General features: G+C 40.3%; 1 protein-coding gene across 8 annotated transcripts in view; it reads right to left on the bottom strand.

The window, feature by feature from the left end:
- HIBCH (3-hydroxyisobutyryl-CoA hydrolase) overlaps positions 1-18485 on the bottom strand; it is a 146333-nt gene that overhangs the window by 94783 nt on the left and 33065 nt on the right. For all 8 annotated transcript variants that reach the window (XR_013518842.1, XR_013518841.1, XR_013518843.1 and 5 more), the window contains one exon: positions 16126-16168. Coding sequence is in view for 4 of the 8 variants with exons in the window: in XM_078327082.1 (XP_078183208.1) it covers positions 16126-16168 (43 nt within the window). In the remaining 4 variants the exon portion in view is untranslated. The remainder of the gene's footprint in view (positions 1-16125; positions 16169-18485) is intronic.

Genomic DNA, 18485 nt, shown 5'->3' with positions numbered 1-18485 from the left:
CACCTTTCCTGTTTGAATACCCTTTATTTCTTTTTCTTGCCTGATTGCTCTGGCTAGAACTTCCAGTACTATATTGAATAGGAGCGGTGAAAGAGGGCATCCTTGTCTAGTGCCAGATTCCAAAGGGAATGCTTCCAGTTTTTGCCCATTCAGTATGATATTGGCTGTTGGTTTGTCGTAAATAGCTTTTATTACTTTGAGATACATTCCATCGATACTGAGTTTATTGAGGGTTTTTAGCATAAAGGGCTGTTGAATTTTGTCGAATGCCTTCTCTGCGTCAATTGAGATAATCATGTGGTTTTTGTTTATGGTTCTGTTTACGTGGTGAATTACGTTTATAGACTTGCGTATGTTGAACCAGCCTTGCATCCCCGGGATGAATCCTGCTTGATCATGGTGGATAAGTTTTTTGATTTGCTGTTGCAATCGGCTTGCCAGTATTTTATTGAAGATTTTTGCATCTATGTTCATCATGGATATTGGCCTGAAATTTTCTTTTCTTGTTGGGTCTCTGCCGGGTTTTGGTAACAGGATGATGTTGGTCTCATAAAATGATTTGGGAAGGATTCCCTCTTTTTGGACTATTTGGAATAGTTTCAGAAGGAATGGTACCAGCTCCTCTTTGCGTGTCTGGTAGAATTCGGCTGTGAACCCATCTGGACCTGGGCTTTGTGTGGTAGGCTCTTAATTGCTGCCTCAACTTCAGACCTTGTTATTGATCTATTCACAGTTTCCGCTTCCTCCTGGTTTAGGCTTGGGAGGACACAGGAGTCCAGGAATTTATCCATTTCTTCCAGGTTTACTAGTTTATGTGCATACAGTTGTTTGTAATATTCTCTGATGATGGCTTGAATTTCTGTGGAATCTGTGGTGATTTCCCCTTTATCATTTTTTATTGCATCTATTTGGTTGTTCTCTCTTTTCTTTTTTATCAGTCTGGCTAGTGGTCTTTCTATTCTATTGATCTTTTCAAAAAACCAGCTCTTGGATTTATTGATTTTTTTGAAGGGTTTTTCGTGTCTCTATCTCCTTCAGTTCAGCTCTGATCTTAGTTATTTCTTGTCTTCTGCTAGGTTTTGAGTTTTTTTATCTTTCTCCTCTAGCTCTTTCAATTCTGACGATAGGGTGTCAATTTTGGATCTCTCCACTCTTCTCATATGGGCACTTATTGCTGTATATTTTCCTCTAGAGACTGCTTTAAATGTGTCCCAGAGATTCTGGCATGTTGTGTCTTCGTTCTCATTGGTTTCGAAGAACTTCTTATTTCTGCCTTCATTTCATTCTTTATCCAGTCAACATTCAAGAGCCAGTTGTTCAGTTTCCATGAAGCTGTGTGGTTCTGGGTTAGTTTCTGAGTTCTGAGTTCTAACTTGATTGCACTATGGTCTGAGAGACGGTTTGTTATGATTTCAGCTGTTTTGCATTTGCTGAGGAGTGCTTTACTTTATAACCCCTTTTTTTTTTAACTAAGGGGCAGATTAGTGACTTAAGACCTACCTGCTATGCTGTTATTCCATGCTCAATTTATGAAAGACCATATAGATATTATGGGAGTAGATAGTGTAGTGCTCCTATCATGCATTTCATTGCAAGGCAAAAAAGCCAATTGGCGTCTTTTGTAATTAGCCCATTCCCCAAAGGAGTCTCAACGCTTAGTGGGGGTGAGGATGTTTCCATATCTTTCAGTGGCCAAGAGCATGCTTCTCTGATTTATACTACTGTTAGCCATCCCCTACAGTGTATTTTCTACCTAGTTATTACACACCAAATCTCTCTCATAATGTGAAGTAATTTGATACCCCCAAATTTAAAACGGTAGATGACCCAATGCATAACAGAACAGAGCCTTTGATCTTGAGAGGGAAAACTTTGCTTTTAATTTTGGAGGTTACAAGAGGAAACAGAGGGTTTTTTGTTTTCCTTTCCCAAAATGGTTTGTGGCACCTCCTCTGTTTCTCCCAAGGAGTCCTATGCTATCAGAAGTTATCTTAGGGCCTCTCATGAGTGCATTAAGATTGGTTAAGACAAAAAATGGAGAAAAATAATTCAGTCAACTGAGAAGAGGCTTTTATATATACCTATAACTTGAATATCCACTCTGAATTAAGCTGAGGACTCTTTAAGAAAATCCATTTAAATCCCTTGTTACTTAACTTTAGCCAGGCCAAGCAGTTAAGATTTTTGACTTTTGAAAGTTACAAAAGGTAACCTCACAGGTGAAGGCAACAAGCCTTAATCAGGTTATGACTTACTTTAAAAAATACAAGGTATTGTTAAAGGGGTGATAAGCAGTTTTTGAAATGGTTATTGCAATATTATGACTGAGACAGTGGAAGAAATCCAACCCAAACAACTTCATTTTGTTTCCAGCTCCCAAGCTGTCCTTGCCCATCACTAGGCATAAGCTGAACCAACTTTGGGAGAAACCTGATTTACAGTGTATAGTCTAAAACAAAGATGATGACAGCCCCTTACTTCACATTATGAGAGAGATTTGGTGTATAATAACTAGGTAGAAAATACACTGTAGGGGATGGCTAACAGTAGCTATAAATCAGAGAAGCATGCTCCTGGCCACACGAAAGATATGGAAACATCCTCACCCCCACTAAGAGTTGAGATTCCTGTGGGGGATGGGCTAATTACAAAATAAGCCAATTGGCTTTGGGTTGCCTTGCAATGAAATGCATGATAGAATCTCTACACTATCTACTCCCAAATACTTCCCTCTTGCCTGGAGAGCAGACCAAGAAACTAGCTCTAAGATTAGAAACCATGGGTTAGGAGTCATGCAGCTGGAGGCTACAAGATTTTGGCCTACTGACCACTTTATTGGGCTGGCTTGAACAGCAAGCTTATGGGGTCCTGGGCCTACATCCTAACCTAAGATACCTTTTCTTTAACAGAACCATAAAGACGTACAAAGCACACCAGATTGTTTACAGCTTAAGGCCAACCTCACAAATCCTTTTTAATTAATTATAAATTTACAGAGAATATAAACAATGATCTTATCCCTTTTACTGGTTTACACAGGAAGAGAAAAGCCAAAAGCTCCACTGGTAAGATACTTTTACCCTTTTGCCGGTGTATCAGGCTTCCGGGTTCCCTTCCCCCTACCGTAACTCTAAGCCAACCATTTTAAGGTTTGGAAAATTAACTTATCCCAGGTTGGAAAAAAATTATAAAAGAGATATAAGCCATTTTAAACCACAAAAGGAGGAAAAACACCACAGAAAGGCGTTCTGATTAGTGTTGTCAAGAGGTATTGCCTCTTTTCCTATTGGGAACGGTGTTTCCCCTATTTCTTTGCCTTCCTTATTTTCTCTCCTCCCTTTTAGCCTACGATAGGAGACATATTGCTAATCTCCAAAATTTTCTTTTGCTTGCAGAACTGCGTATTTTAGCTGCAGTTAGGGTTTGGCTTATGAATGTTATTCCTCCATGAGAGATCAAATACCTGAGTTAAATTTTGGAAAGCTTCTATATACCTATCAGGGTTGTCAGAAAATGGGCCTGTCTCCCTTTACTTTGCCTAAGGTCCTGCAATGAGAAGGGAACTTGAAGGGGCCCAAAATAAGGGGGACACTCAGATGATCTTTCCCTGAAAGTTACTTTTTTAATGTCGGGGAACTATTTTCCCTGGGCCTGCCCAATATGGTTGCTACAAGAGCTGGGTTGATCTTGCAACACTGGCAAAGGTCTAGTAAAAAGGCCATATCCTTGTGCAAAAGAAAATAAGACACTTTTTCTTCAAAGTTTCAAGTTGAAGGAGTCCCAGTGCTTCGAAATACACTCCAGGGGAGTGCATGTTAAAGATGATCTGTTACCCATTCAGAAAGAGAAATGAGAGGCCGGGCACAGCGGCTCACTCCTATAATCCCAGCACTTTGGGAGGCCGAGGTGGGTGGATCACAAGGTCAAGAGATCGAGACCATCTTGGTCAACAAGGTGAAACCCCGTCTCAACTAAAAATACAAAAATTAGCTGGGCATGATGGTGTGTGCCTGTAATCCCAGCTACTCAGGAGGCTGAGGCACGAGAATTGCTTGAACCCAGGAGGCAGAGGTTGCAGTGAGCCGAGATCGCACCATTGCACTCCAGCCTGGGTAACAAGAGCAAAACTCCATCTCAGAAAAAAAAAAAAAGATAAAAAGAAAGAGAAATGAGAATAAAAGCATCTTTTTTGTCTCCTTCCTTTCAGTATGTGATCCAGGAAGGAGATGAAAACAGTAGAAGGCATCCCCCAACTATTTCTGTGGTTCCTGGATTCCTGGCACCCATTTAAATGTGCTGCTCATGACTGCAGGCCTGACCCTCCAAGCCATGGCACCAGAGGAAGTCAACCTTTGGGCCTTAGTCCCACTGTCCCCAAGCGGTCTTCGTCCTCTGCCTTTTATTTCCCTTTGACCTCCTAGACTTGTGTGGCCTGTGTGCCTTCCAAAAAAAATGTATTTCAAGAAAAGTCACAGAATTGGGCAAGGGCCCCTTAAGGGAGGGGGCATGCTAGATTGAACTCTATATCCTGCTATTATGGCCCATGCTAAAGCATTTACCCGTAGAAAAATGGTTTCGGTTAATGTCCAGACTTAAAATTCTCTCACTAAGTACTGTCTTAATAGGAGATAGAATAGATGCCTTAAAGGAACATAGGAACCGAATGGCCACTTTCCTTCCAGTGGGACAATATCGAGACTAAAATTTGGCTAAGGAGGACATCTTACTCCTAACTGCTAAAGGCAGAAACCTTTCCCAGAAGAGGCCTAGAGCCTGTTTTACTTTCACGAGGTGATGCTGTTAGCTTAGAAATGCTACGTGCTCATCAGAAAAGAGGTAGCAAGTAACCTCACCATGGGAGAAAGAGGAAAACACTGTTCCTTGTCTATAAAAATCCTTGCACATTTCACGTAGAGAAAGAGTAAGAGGATGCGGATAGAAAGGGAAAGAAAGTCTGGTGACAGGGTAGCTGAAACAGAGCCTTGAGATTAAAGGACAGATTTAAAGTTGAGATCTGCTCCATATTCAGCAGTCTGATGAATCAATTTCCCTTCCCAGCCCATGCACCAAAATGATACAGCTTGGATGACTGTAGGAACACCAGGGCTCTTGTCTCATGCTGAATTAGGTAAGACAACATGGACACATGTGGAGTGGTTTTCAGAGTTAATATGAGGTTCTGGTTCAAGAAAAAATTATGTTGGATCTGAACCAATGAGCAGATATTTTGATATGTGCCATTCTTGCATATACATCTCAGTACCAACTAAAGGTTCTAGTGGTATCTGGAACCTTTAGGGAGGTATTTAATAAACGCTTAATGAATAACAAAAAAAGTAAATAAATAAAATAAAATTTATAATTTTTGGTTTTGTTTTCTGTTATTTCGTAAGGATTTCTGCAAAACAGATCTATTTAATTTGAGGTTGGTGTTCTATCTGATGGCTGAAGATAGCAGCAGGATTTTTTTTCATATGTTGATTTGTTTCATTTGGATTTTTTTTATTACTCTTTATTGTCTTCCCCCGCCGCCCCATCCCTGTCTTGAGATTTTCTGGCATGTTTCTGGAGGTTTCAAAGGCAATAAACGTTTCATAGAAAAAAAAAAGAGAGACGGGTATGCTCTCATGGCTCTTGTCTCACGCAGAATTAGGTAAGACAACACGGACACATGTGGAGTGGTTTTCAGAGTGGAGAGTTGAACAGGCAAGAAAGAAGAGAGAAGAAAGAAAGGAGATGCTCTCCTGTATAGAGATGGGGGGGTTGGGGCGGGGTTCCAAAGCCAAGAGAGGAGAACCTATGTGCCATGGAAAAGTAGCTGCTTATATGAGTAGACTGAAGGAGGTGGTGTCTGATTTGCATAGGGCTCAGGGGATTGGTTTGACCAGGTGTGTCACTCACAGAGCCCTCGAAAATACTGGTCCTCTCACCCTAGCCTTTTAATATGCAAATGCAGGGTAACATGATGTTCTACACATGGAGATATGTGGAGGCACATGTTGGGGCAAGGGCAAGAGGACAATGGTAGGAATTGCCATGTTTGGGTGGACCCAGTTTCTAATGGCTAGCATATGCATATCAAATATTGCCTGCCGGGCTCTAAGAGCCAGGGCTTTCCTGCTAGACAAGAAACGTTTCTGGAGCTGCTTTAAAAGAAAGGAAAACTTTCCAAGGACCCCTTTTCCTCTCTACCTGCCCAAATTTATTTCTTAATAACACCTATAACACTTCCCTGATTAAACCCTCTAACTCATATGAGAAGACAGATGATAGACTAATAAAGCTGCATTTTTCAGATAACTACATTGTGGGAGATGTGAAAGTTCTTCAAAGTTTATATCTTAGACTACATTATAAGGATTTATAATCTCTTGCTCTATGGCCATTATCCACTATTAACATAAACATATACCCATGTATATATATTCTCTAAATCAGCTATGTCTTAAATCAGCTACCTTGACTCGGCATGTCTGAACAGAAATGTGCTGTTGGAATTCACTTGGGGTGGCTGGCAAATTATTACGGAAAATATTATGGAAAGTTACAGATTATAGTCTCAAACCTTTTGGAAGGCCAAAAGGTTTTACTGGGACAGGCTGAAAGTGGGAGGTACACATTAAAGAAAAGATAGGGAAGATAAGAGGCTTTCCCAGTTTAAGTCTGTTTACCCCACATCCCTTTGTCTCTACTCTGTTTCCTCACGTAAACTTTGTGCTGGATGGCCCTCTTGGGTAGATCAAAGGGGAGTTACCTATTAACAGTGTTTACTCTGGGCCCTAAGGTTTTTATCATTCATAAGACCACTCTTTTAACCATGTTGATTATCCACAAGTGTGCTGACTTAAAACCTCTGTTGTAAAATCTTGACAGAATAAATGTGTGGATGGACAGAGGGTCTTGGTCAATTGGCTGCATTCTGCCCTCTGAAAGCAGCCGATGACCATCCCTAGCCCACTTGAATCACTGTAATGGTGTAAGAGTACATTCATTCATTTATCCATCGAGTCAGGATCTGCAGGCCAGACTTCTGCAGGTGGTCAATGTCTCACTGGGAAAGCTCCAAACCCTGGTGCATGCCATTCCTTATTTGGAAACACTCCTGACCTTCTCCTGACTAGCTTCCTCTTCTTCCTCATCTTCTTTCTCCTTATCTATTTGGGAAATTTCCAGGTTTTTTAGCCAATCTGGTCAAGCCTAGAATGTGAGGTCCTGTTCCAACAAATGGAAACTGGACACAGCAGTAAGGTGATTGAATCAGGTTATGAAAGTTATAAATGTCCCTGTCTCCCTTGTTCAGGTGTGCTCTCATGTCAAGACTGCCTGCAAGTTGCACTGTTCCTGCAGGAAGTGAACTAGCCTTGCTGAGTAATCCATTGTGTCGATTTGGGTTTTTCCCAAACTTATAAACCTGTTTCCAACATACATCATTCTAAATTATGAAAGTTTTCATATTATACAAAGCTACTAATACTTTTTTATCTCTCTTCATAATTTTTTTCCGGGAACCTAGTTGGATTTGCCAGTTAACAAAAACAAATTTTTTTTGTAACTATGTTCATTGAACTTATGTAAATTATTACCCAAAACCAGGGCAATCATTTAAAACTCTAATATTTTGTTTCAGCTCAGAGATGTTGAGAGCTAGGAAGATGTTCCTTCAGACCTTATAACAAGAAAAAAACTGGACTGCAAATTAATGACTTTCGGTAAACTAAGAAAACTGAGGTTGCAGGCAAAGGAATGAAGGGTCTGAAAATTACCTCAAAAACCAACCTTAGGTTTTACAATAGGGATGTAACTATAAGAGCAATTGGAGAGATTAAGAATCTTGAGGCTTCTGAACCAGAATCTTTGCTAACCAGGGGCATAAGCCATAAGAAAGATTAACTAAAAATGTTGATAAACTGCTAAAGATCAAGTGTGAGGGTTCAAAGCTCCTGGGGTCTCAGTCATGGGGGGTTCCCACTCTCTTGCTGACCTTTCCATGTGGAACCCAACCAGGCTTTCCTATGGAAATCTGGAGCCGGCGTGCTGGCTCAGGAGGGAAATGGCAGTCACTGCTAAATCCTTTCCCTTTATCTCCCATATAGAATGACAGGCTTTATCTGCAGAGAGGGGAAAGAAAACTTCAAGCTTGTAGCCCCAGGGCTCTGATGAAGTCTCATTCCAGTGGGGAAAGGAAATAGAGACCTACTAAATAAGTCTTCATCTCAAGGGAAAGTACTTCAAAACCATAGCCTAAGGACCTTAGTGTTTGCCAACAACAGCTGAAGAAAAGGAACTGGGGACAAAAGAAAAGGAAAATTTTAAAACACAGTCAATCTCTATCTCCAGAGGAGGGAGAAGGAGTTGGGGGAAGAAGAAATGGCTGACTACAAAAGGAAAGCATGGAAAATTTTAGGGCAATGGAACTCCTCTGCATGGTATTGGGGTGATGAGCACATGATTTATAAATGTGTCAAAACTCACAGAAATGTACATCACAAAGAGCAAACTTTAATGTACACTGTGAGATGTGAAAGTTCTTCTTCAAAGTTTATATCTTAGACTACATTATGAGAAGGAGTTACAATCTCTTGCTCTGTGGCCATTATCCACTATTAGCATAAGCATACACCCATGTATATATTCTCTAAATCAGCTACCTTGACTTGCTCTGGCATGTCTGAACAGAACTGGGCAAGCTCCAAACCCTGGTGTATGCCATTCCTTATTTGGAAAACCTCCAGACCTTCTCCTGACTAGCTTCCTCTCCTTGTCTACTTCCCCATCTTCCCCTTATCTGTTCAGGAAATTTTCAAGTTTTTAACCCATTGGCTCAAGCATAGAATGTGAGGTCCCATTCTGGCAAATATAAAGTGGACACAGCAGTAGGGTGATTGCATCAGGTTATGAAAGTTATAAATGTCCCTGTCTCCTTTGCTCAGGTGTGATCTCGTGGCAAGACTGCTGGCAAGTTGCACCCTTCCTGCAGGAAGTAAACTAGCCTTGCTGAGTGATCCACTCTCTCAGTATGGATTTTTCCCGACATCATAAACCTGTTTCCAACATACACCAACTATCTTAGTCCATTCCTGCTGCTACAGCAAAATGCCCTAAACTGGGTAATTTATAAAGAACAGACATTTATTTCTAACAGTTATAGAGGTTAGGGAGTTCAAGATTCAGTGCCTGGTGAGGCCCTATTTTTCATGAGTTCTATGTGTCAGCACACGGTGCAAGGAAGGAAAAGGGCAAAAAAGTCTAATGCACTCCCTTTAATCTCTTTTATAAGAGCACTAATCCCACAAGGGTGGGGTGCTCATGAGGTATCACTTCCCGAAAAGCCCCACCTCTTAATACCATCACATTCAGTATTAGGCTCCAACATAAGAATTTTGGAGGGATATATACATTCAAACCATAGCATGAGCTATCTTTTAAAAAGAAAAAAAAAATAGGCTGGATATCAGGGGATTCCAATATGGAATACAGACTATGACAAATGAACTGTTAACCGAAGAATCAGGAGATTCATAAATTTGAAAAAGAGAGCTTTACTTCTCATAAACAGCTACAGCCTGCAGGCTGACCAACCCACAGGCTAGGAAGCATAGCCTCTGACAGAAGCCATGAGCAACCACATCTAGTGAGGGAAAAATGAAATAGGAATTTATGCTGAACTGGTTGGCTATGTAAATATATTCAAGAGGTTACAGGAAGAGCTTTGAATATTCATGAACAGAAGGCACGTGTATGTATAGTAAGCTAACATGTATGCAGCATACATGGCCATGTTACTCTTGGGTGGAGACTTAACAATGGAATGTATCACAATTAGGTCCTATACATCAAAAGCTGAAGCAAAGGAAATGGAGGCCCACTGTGTGCAGCCTCCATAGACTGGCCAGAACCACTCCATGATCAGTGTTCTTATAAGGAAGGAATGCTGGTCAGTTGCTGTGTCAAAATTGCAAAAAGAAGGAACAACAGTCTGGTGGTTGCTTGAAATCAGCAGGGGAAAAGGCTGGTTTCTGTTTAACTCTTAGGGAAGAAAGCCTAATGGTGGCTAGTGAGGGAGGAGGTATAACAAGGTGTGTCCAAGCTCCCATTCCATCTTGGCAGGAATCCACACTTTTTAAGCTTTCTCTGGGGTCCCCCTGGCTGAGAAGGGGGTTCTAGTTGTTTGGGGGAACCAGGATTTTATTTTTTCTTTCTCAGAACCGAACTGAATTACACATTATGACATAACCTCAATGACTATAGTGATGAGGGAGTTAATTAACGTTGGAAATCAGTGAAATGACTGAAAATTGTAATGATGATAACAAAGGAACCATACATCAACAGTGTACTCTATCAACACTGCTTCTCATGGTAGTGGAGAGCAGGTAACAATTCTGTAATTGCTTTGCATATACTAGGTTTAAGTGAGTAAGGAAGCCTGGCTCTCACTGTCAGGAGGAGAGTTACAGATAGAACAAGAAGGAAAGATAGAATGATCCCTGCTCTATGGTACTGGACTAAAGACAAAGACATCACTATGAATTCATCTTTAGTTTAATACACTTAGACAGAATAAGTACAGAAACAATTACAGATATGTATGAATACATGGGTTAGTACATAGTGCACATGTATTCTACTACACATACGTGCATTACCCTAGCTCTATTCTCTGAGAGAAAGCCATGAAACCCAGAAGCAAAGAGCACTCCCAGAGCCTAGAAATTGATTTCCAAGTGCAATTCTCCAATAAAGGCAACCAGGGTTCCTTAGAGAAATGGCTAATTCCAGCATTAAGACAAGGAAAACACAAAATGAGTCCAGAGCACACCTTGCAGCACCAGAAAGGAAATGTTAAAAAAAAAAAAATTAAAAGAATGGGGTCATGTGAAAGAAATACAGAAGCCAAAATAAGAAATTCCTAATGGCCAGAACTGGAACAATGAAGAAATCAATAATTTGATATTAGATGACAGCCCAAAGAATAAATATCCATGAGTCCACAGAACAAATAAATGGAGAAGAAGAGATAATCTTCCTTACAGAATTCTAAATGACATATGTAGTTATCTCCCTTCCAAGAGACACAGCTTGGTCCCCTCACCTTTTGAATGTGGGCTGGACTTACTGACTTGCTTTCAACGAGCAGAACATGAAAGGGGAAAATGGTAACTTTATACTGAAAAACCAATAAATGGTACAAAGGGATAAAAGTTAGCATTACCAATGACTTCATGTCTATATCAAATACTCCCTGATGCATTTGTCAAAACTTACAAATACTCCCTGATATGATGTGATTAGAAGGGCACTTTTCCTCTGTCATATTGAGGGAATGTGTTCTCTTTCCTGGTCCATGAGCAGGTGTAGCTTTAAGGGCAAGAATTTCCCAGCACCATGACCCCCTCCCATCTCTCTCTATCCAGGAGATTCAACCGTTTATGTTTGAATTTCACGGGAGCGGGGTTGGGGGGGGGGGGGACTAAAAGTCAATCACTCCAGTGGAAGTTCTAAGGAACTCTTTTCATTGGCCCAGAGTCTTGGAGAAGGTGGAGGTTTCTCCCAAGATAAAAGTCCATGCTCCCTCACCTGCGACGGATTTCCAACTTTCTGGAATCCCCTCCCACTTGGTGGGAGCTCCCTCCAGGATTTCCCCTCTGGAATTCCCTTCCATACTCTTCAGTAGAAGCCTTTCTCTTCTCCTTACCTTCTCTTTTCTCTACCTAAATAAAATCACCTTTCTGCAACACTGTTTTGGGTCCAAAATTTTACTTTGCAAGCATAAGGTGCAGGTGAAGCTGCCCCACTGCTTATTCTTTAAGAGGTTGGAGGCCAAGAACCCACAACATCCAAGAAAAAAAACCCAGTTACAGAATTGGTGCCCAACATGGGGCAAAAGGAGTGAAGTGTAAAAAGGGAGGCCGGGCGTGGTGCCTCAAGCCTGTAATCCCAGCACTTTGGGAGGCCGAGGAAGGTGGATCACAAGGTCAAGAGATCGAGACCATCCTGGTCAACATAGTAAAACCCCATCTCTACTAAAAATACAAAAAAATTAGCTGGGCACGGTGGCGTGTACCTGTAATCCCAGCTACTCAGCAGGCTGAGGCAGGAGAATTGCCCGAACCCAGGAGGCAGAGGTTGTGGTGAGCCGAGATCGTGCCATTGCACTCCAGCCTGGGTAACAAGAGCGAAACTCCGTCTCAAAAAAAAAAAAAAAAAACAAGAAGGGAAAGATTTTGGAGGGTTAAGTGAAAATATTGGACCCTTCTCACTTGCTTTCTGTCCTGTCTCTTTAAGAAGGAGTTGCAGCCAGGCGGGGCTGTGGGGAACTGGAGTGGTGCTCCAAGCCACAGCGGTGCAGGCCAGCCAGAACTAAAGTGCACCTTTTCTCCCAAGCTGTTTTTCTCTCTTCTCTTCTCTCCCTCTCCCCCCCTCCCCCCCCCACAAAGCCCCAGGTAAAGCTAGCCATAAAGGTCCAGGAAGCCAATCTTTTCCTGGGCGCTGGTACAGCCTTCTCAGTATTTCCCTCCTGCCCTGAAAACTTGGTGCTGGTATTAGGAAAGTTACTATCTCTATTCACTTACTATAAGCTATCTCAGAAGTTAATTAATAACAAATTCTCTTGCTAATTCTCTCTGCAAAGGGCAGCTCTCTCTGCAAACCAGCTTAACTCTTTAGCTACCATAGCTTTAAAAATAAAAGAGTCCTAAATCTGCTAACAACAGAGAGGAGGGAAACCTGTTTCTAGGAAAAACATTATTTTGTAAACCAGTTAGGTGCTATTTTAAATACAGAACTCAGGAATCAATCAAAAACAGGGCTAGAGACCTTCAAGAACCTGGCTCTGTTCTCTCCCAGGCTCATTTATAATTCTGGGCCTCTCATCTTTAACCACCTGGTCATATTCACTTCTTATAGAACCATAAGGTCACAGTTAATCCTGCTGCTGGAACCCCGGATATCCTTGGCTTGTAAGCTCTATCGTAAACCTGTAAATCAACCTGCACCCATAAAAGGCTCCCCACTGGAGGAAACCTCAACTGCAGGGCCCCTTCTATGCCCCATTTCAGCAGAAAGTAGTTAAAGAAGATCGACACTCCTATTCCAACAGAAGTTAAAATTTCCTGATCAGAAGGGGGGAATAAGGAAATGTGTTCTCTTTCCAGGTCCATGAGCAGGTGTAGCTTTAAGGGCAAGAATTTCCCAGCACCATGCCCCCCTCCCATCTCTCTCCATCCGGGAGATTCAACGGTTTATGTTTGAATTTCGTGGGCACAGGAAGGAACTAAAAGTCAATCACTCCAGCGGAAGTTCTAAGGAACTCCTTTCACTGGCCCAGGGTCTTGGAGAAGGTGGAGGTTTCTCCCAGGATAAAAGTCTGTGCTCCCTCACCTGTGCCAGATTTCCAACTTTCTGGAATCCCCTCCCACATGGTGGGAGCTCCCTCTAGGATTTTCCTTCTGGAATTCCCTTTCATACTTTTCCTAGAAGCTTTTCTCTTCTCCTCCTTACCTTCTCTTTTCTCTACCTAAATAAGATCACCTTTCTGCAACACTGTTTTGGGTCCAAAATTTTACTCTGTGAGCATACAGTGCAGCTGAAGCAGCCCCACCACTTATTCTTTAAGAAGCTGGAGGCCAAGAACCCACAACATCCAAAAAAACCCAGTTACAATATTCTTGCCAAAAATCCTTAACTCTAGTCTAATGATCAAAAAAACAACAGACAGCCCAGATGAGATGGTATTCTACAGGCTACCTGACCAATATTCCTTAAAACTGTCAAGGTCATGAAAACTATGAAAGATAAGTTGAGAAACTATCACAGACAAGAGGAGACAAAAAGCATGGCAAGTAAATGCAGTATCATTAATTCCCGGATTAGAATATTATTGGGAAAAAACTGGTAAAATCCAAATAAAGTCTGGAGTTAACAGTAATATACAAATTGTCTTAGTTCATTTTCTGTTGCTCACAACAGACTACCTGAAACTGTGTAATTTATAAAGAAAAGGAATTTACTCCTTTCCTTGCAGTTATGAAGGCTGACGTCCAAGGTCAAAAGGCCTTAGAGGTGAGTCCTTTAAGAGGTGATTGGGCATGACAGTTCTGCTCACATGAAAGAACTGACCCATTCATAAATTAATGGGTTAATAAGTTAATGAGTTAATGAATCAACATGTTTTTATGGGAGTAAGACTGTGGGTTTATAAGAGAAAGGGAGAGACCTGAGGTAGCATGCTTAGCCCCTTGCCATGTGATGTCCTGTACCGCCTTGGGATTCTACAGAGAGGTCCCACCCGCAAAATGGCCCACACCAGATGCAGCACCTTGGCCTTGGACTTCTCAACCTCCGTTAACTATAAGAAATGAATTCCTTTTATTTACAAATTCCTCAGTTTTAGGTATTCTGTTTTAAGCAACAGAAAACATACTAACACAGGTAGGAAGGGATATGGCACTCCACTTAGGCTTAACATAGGCACACCTGCAATAGGGCCCATTGCAAGTTACTTAGGGACCACTCTGTCAGAGGCTATTGAGCGTATGAGTTAAATCTATGAAGACAGATAGCCAGGATTCAAATCACACCTCATATTTACTAGCTTGTTGACATCTGGGCATGTTACTTAGCCTCTCTGTCCCTCAATTTCTCACCTGTTATATACAGATAAGGCTACAATCCCTTAATTCACAAAATTTTCTAGATTCTGGAAAACGGTACATATTAAATGCTTTATAAAACACCCCAACAGGAGTCTGGGTCCTTAGAATACCTGATTACATAGTAATAAAGTATTTTTATATTTATGCACCAAACCATAGGTGTTCATGCTAGTTAGGATAAAGACTAAAAGAGCTTCGAGTACATCCAGGTCAGATTTTGCCAATGTATTTACCGCAAACTAACAAGAAACTTTTGGTTTTGGGGTGTTAGAATTGAAAACAAGAGATCTGTAGTATGTACCCCATAGGACTATAATGATAATTAACTGAACTAATACATGACAAGTACTTAGAATACCACCTAGAATACAGTAAGTGATATCAGATGACTTATTATTTTTACATGCAATTTACTTTGATTCTCAATAAGAGATACAAAAGTGATTAAAATTTATTTCTAAAATATAATCTAATAAACTATGGATATTTAACTTTCCCAGTGTACCATTACAATAATAGCTAACATGTATAAAATGACTGTTATATGCTATGCACTATGTTAAAATTTTTAATGCATTAATGTGATGGTTAATATTGAGTGTCAACTCAATTGAATTGAAGGTTGCAAAGTATTTTTCCTGGGTGTGTCTGCAGGTATTTCCAAAGTAGATTAACATTTGAGTCAGTGGACTGGGAGAGGCAGACCCATCATCAGTCTGGGTGGGCACCATCTGATCAGCTGCCAGCAAGGCTAGGATAAAAGCAGGCAAAAGTTGGAAGGACTTGACTTGCTGAGTCTTCTTGCCTTCATCTTTCTTCAGTGCTGGATGTTTCCTGCCCTCAAACATCAGCCTCCAAGTTCTTCAGCTTTTGGACTCTTGTACTTACACCAGTGGTTTGCCAGAGGCTCTTGGGCCTTTAGCCACAGACTGAAGGCTGCATTATCAGCTTCTCTACTTTTCAGGTTTTGGGACTTGAACTGGCTTCTTTGCTCCTGAATTTGCAGATGGTCTATCGTGGGATCACCTTGTGATCATGTGAGTCAGTTCTCCTTAATAAAGTCCCTTTCATATATATATATGCCCTATTAGTTTTGTCCCTCCAGAGAACCCTGATTAATACAATTATCTTATTTATCATTTATAAGCACTCTAAGGTAGATAATATTATTATCATCCTCACTTTATATATAACAAAAGGGAAGCTATAAGAGACCAAGTAATCCACCCAAGATTAAGTAGTGAACCCATTACTTAAACTCAGGCATTCTGACTTGTAAGAACCATGCTTTTAACCATAATCTTATGCCACCTTCTACAAGATATGTGTGTCATGTCTTGACACTCCAGTTGAGAACCACGATGTACCAAGGTCTAGGAAATCTGACATACCAGTATTTCTCTACTTCTCTAACAATTACATTTTAAGTTACACATACAAATAATGCCAGCAAAACAAAGTTAAAACTTACCAAATGGTGCAGTATGATATTAGTCCTTTTGAATGCATTAAACCTGAAACAAATGTGGAATACAATGAGAACAGTAATATGGGCAGTCATGTCTCAGTTTACAAATAGCATATCACCTTTTGTTTCAGCCTCTTCTAAAAGGTATTATTGTAAGAAAAAGTTTTAAAAGGCTTAGCTCTCATTCACTGCTGGTAGAATCGTAAAATGGTACAGCCACTTTGCACATGAATTTTCTGATAGCTTTATTTGTAACTGCCAAAATGTGGAAGTAACCAAGATGTTCTTCAATGGTTGGAAGATAAACCAATTTCAGTACAACCATATAAAATATTATTCAGCCATGAAAAAGAGAAATGAGCCACTATGCCACACACACACACACACACACACACACACACACAAAACTGGAAGAAACTTAAATGCATACATACTACTGAGCAAAAGCAGCAAGTCTGAAAAGGCTACATACTCTGATTTCAACTGTATGATATTCTAAAAAGGGCAAAATTATGAAATCAGTAGAAAGACCAGTGGTTACCAGGGGCTTGGGAAAGGAAGGGAGGGATGAACAGGTAGAAGACAGGAGACGTTTAGGGCAGTGAAACTAATCTGTATGATATTGTAATAGTTTATATATGTCCTTATATATTTGTTGAACTTTTTCGCTCAAATTTGCAAGTCATTTTTTCCATCAACTTAAAACTACTCGAAAAATAAAGTCGTTAATCTAACGAAAAAAAGCTTTGTTAAAGATGTAACACAAACAGCATTCTCGGACACTGTAGAGAGGTATAAATTGGTACTGCCTTTCTAGTAAATAGTTTAGAAATACAAATCCACAGCCTTTACAATGATCATACCCTTCAATCCAGTAATTCCACAAGTATGTGCACTAGGGAAATCTCAGAAATATGACCAAGGTTTGATTGATAAATATGTTCACAATGATTTACATGATGGGAAAACTGAAAACAAAATAAATGTCTAAGAATAGAGCATTATTTTAAAGACTATATCACCTATTAATATACATAGCTATTACACAACCACTGAAAATACTAACAAGTATTTAAATATGTAACATGGAAAAGTCGTCATGACAGAAATTACAACAGAAGAGCAGACTACAAAACAATAAACACAAAGAGATCGAGACCATCCTGGTCAACATGGTGAAACCCCGTCTCTACTAAAAATACAAAAAATTAGCTGGGCATGGTGGCACGTGCCTGTAATCCCAGCTACTCAGGAGGCTGAGGCAGGAGAATTGCCTGGACCCAGTAGGTGGAGGTTGCGGTGAACCGAGATCACGCCATTACACTCCAGCCTGGGTAACAAGAGCAAAACTGTCTCAAAAAAAAAAACAATAAACACAACATACTTCTATTTTTGCTGTTTTAAAAGCATTTGTTGGGCTAGGAAAAAAAAGCCTAAAACACAGCTTGACCAAAGTGACCACTAATAACGGACCTGAGAATGGTGAGGGTGGGGGAACCTGGGAAAGGGCACGAACATGGAAGGTTGGAAATTGTCTCTATCCCGATGCTGATTATAGGACTGCAGATACACACACACACACACCTGCACGCACACACAAACACAAGTTCACTAAGCTATAAACTTCAGAATACTTTACTCAAGTGCTTTATGTAAATTATAAGACAGTAAAAGGCAACATGAGGGGGCCTCTGAAATGCTGGTATAGCTTGTTTCTTGATCAGGTCCTGGTTATTTAGGCATGTTTGGTTTGTGAAAATTCATCAAATTGTATCATCATGCTTTGGGCCTTTTAAAAAATTTCCCAAAAGACATAGCCCTTGCCCTTTAGAAAACCACAATGCAGTGACAGATATGTATATAAAAATACTATAGTTAGAATATACTGTGCTTTTTAAGAAGCTAAATTTAAGATCTATGGAAAGAGGTCAAAGCTAGAATCAGTAGCTGCAGCAGTTTGATAAGGGCTGTGCACATGTGCAGATACATATACTATCTACTGGAACTGATAAATTGAGAATCTGTTAATTTTTCAAGGATACTGAGATTATATGAAGAGGAACAGCCTAGCTGAGGTTTCATAAAAGGCAATATGACCAGTTACCACTTGTAATTACAACTTGGATGACTGGATTTATAAAAATATTTGTAATTCAACTTTTCAGAATTTATAGTACTTTCCTTTTATATTACATTCAAATTGAATAATAGCATTAAAAAAGGAGAAATGAACTATTTGTTTAAATCAGTCATAGTTCACATTCCTGAACTAGCATTGTTTTCATTTGTCTCAGCCCAAGTAAAATATTCTCATCCTAGCCCAGTGATTTCAAGACTGGCCTGTACATTAGAATCACCTGGAG

The sequence above is a fragment of the Callithrix jacchus genome, chromosome 6 (genome assembly GCF_049354715.1).
Source record: "Callithrix jacchus isolate 240 chromosome 6, calJac240_pri, whole genome shotgun sequence".
Classification (NCBI taxonomy): domain Eukaryota; kingdom Metazoa; phylum Chordata; class Mammalia; order Primates; family Cebidae; genus Callithrix; species Callithrix jacchus.
The sequence above is the reverse complement of the archived record's forward strand: the minus strand, read 5'-3'. Positions and strand labels throughout refer to the sequence as shown.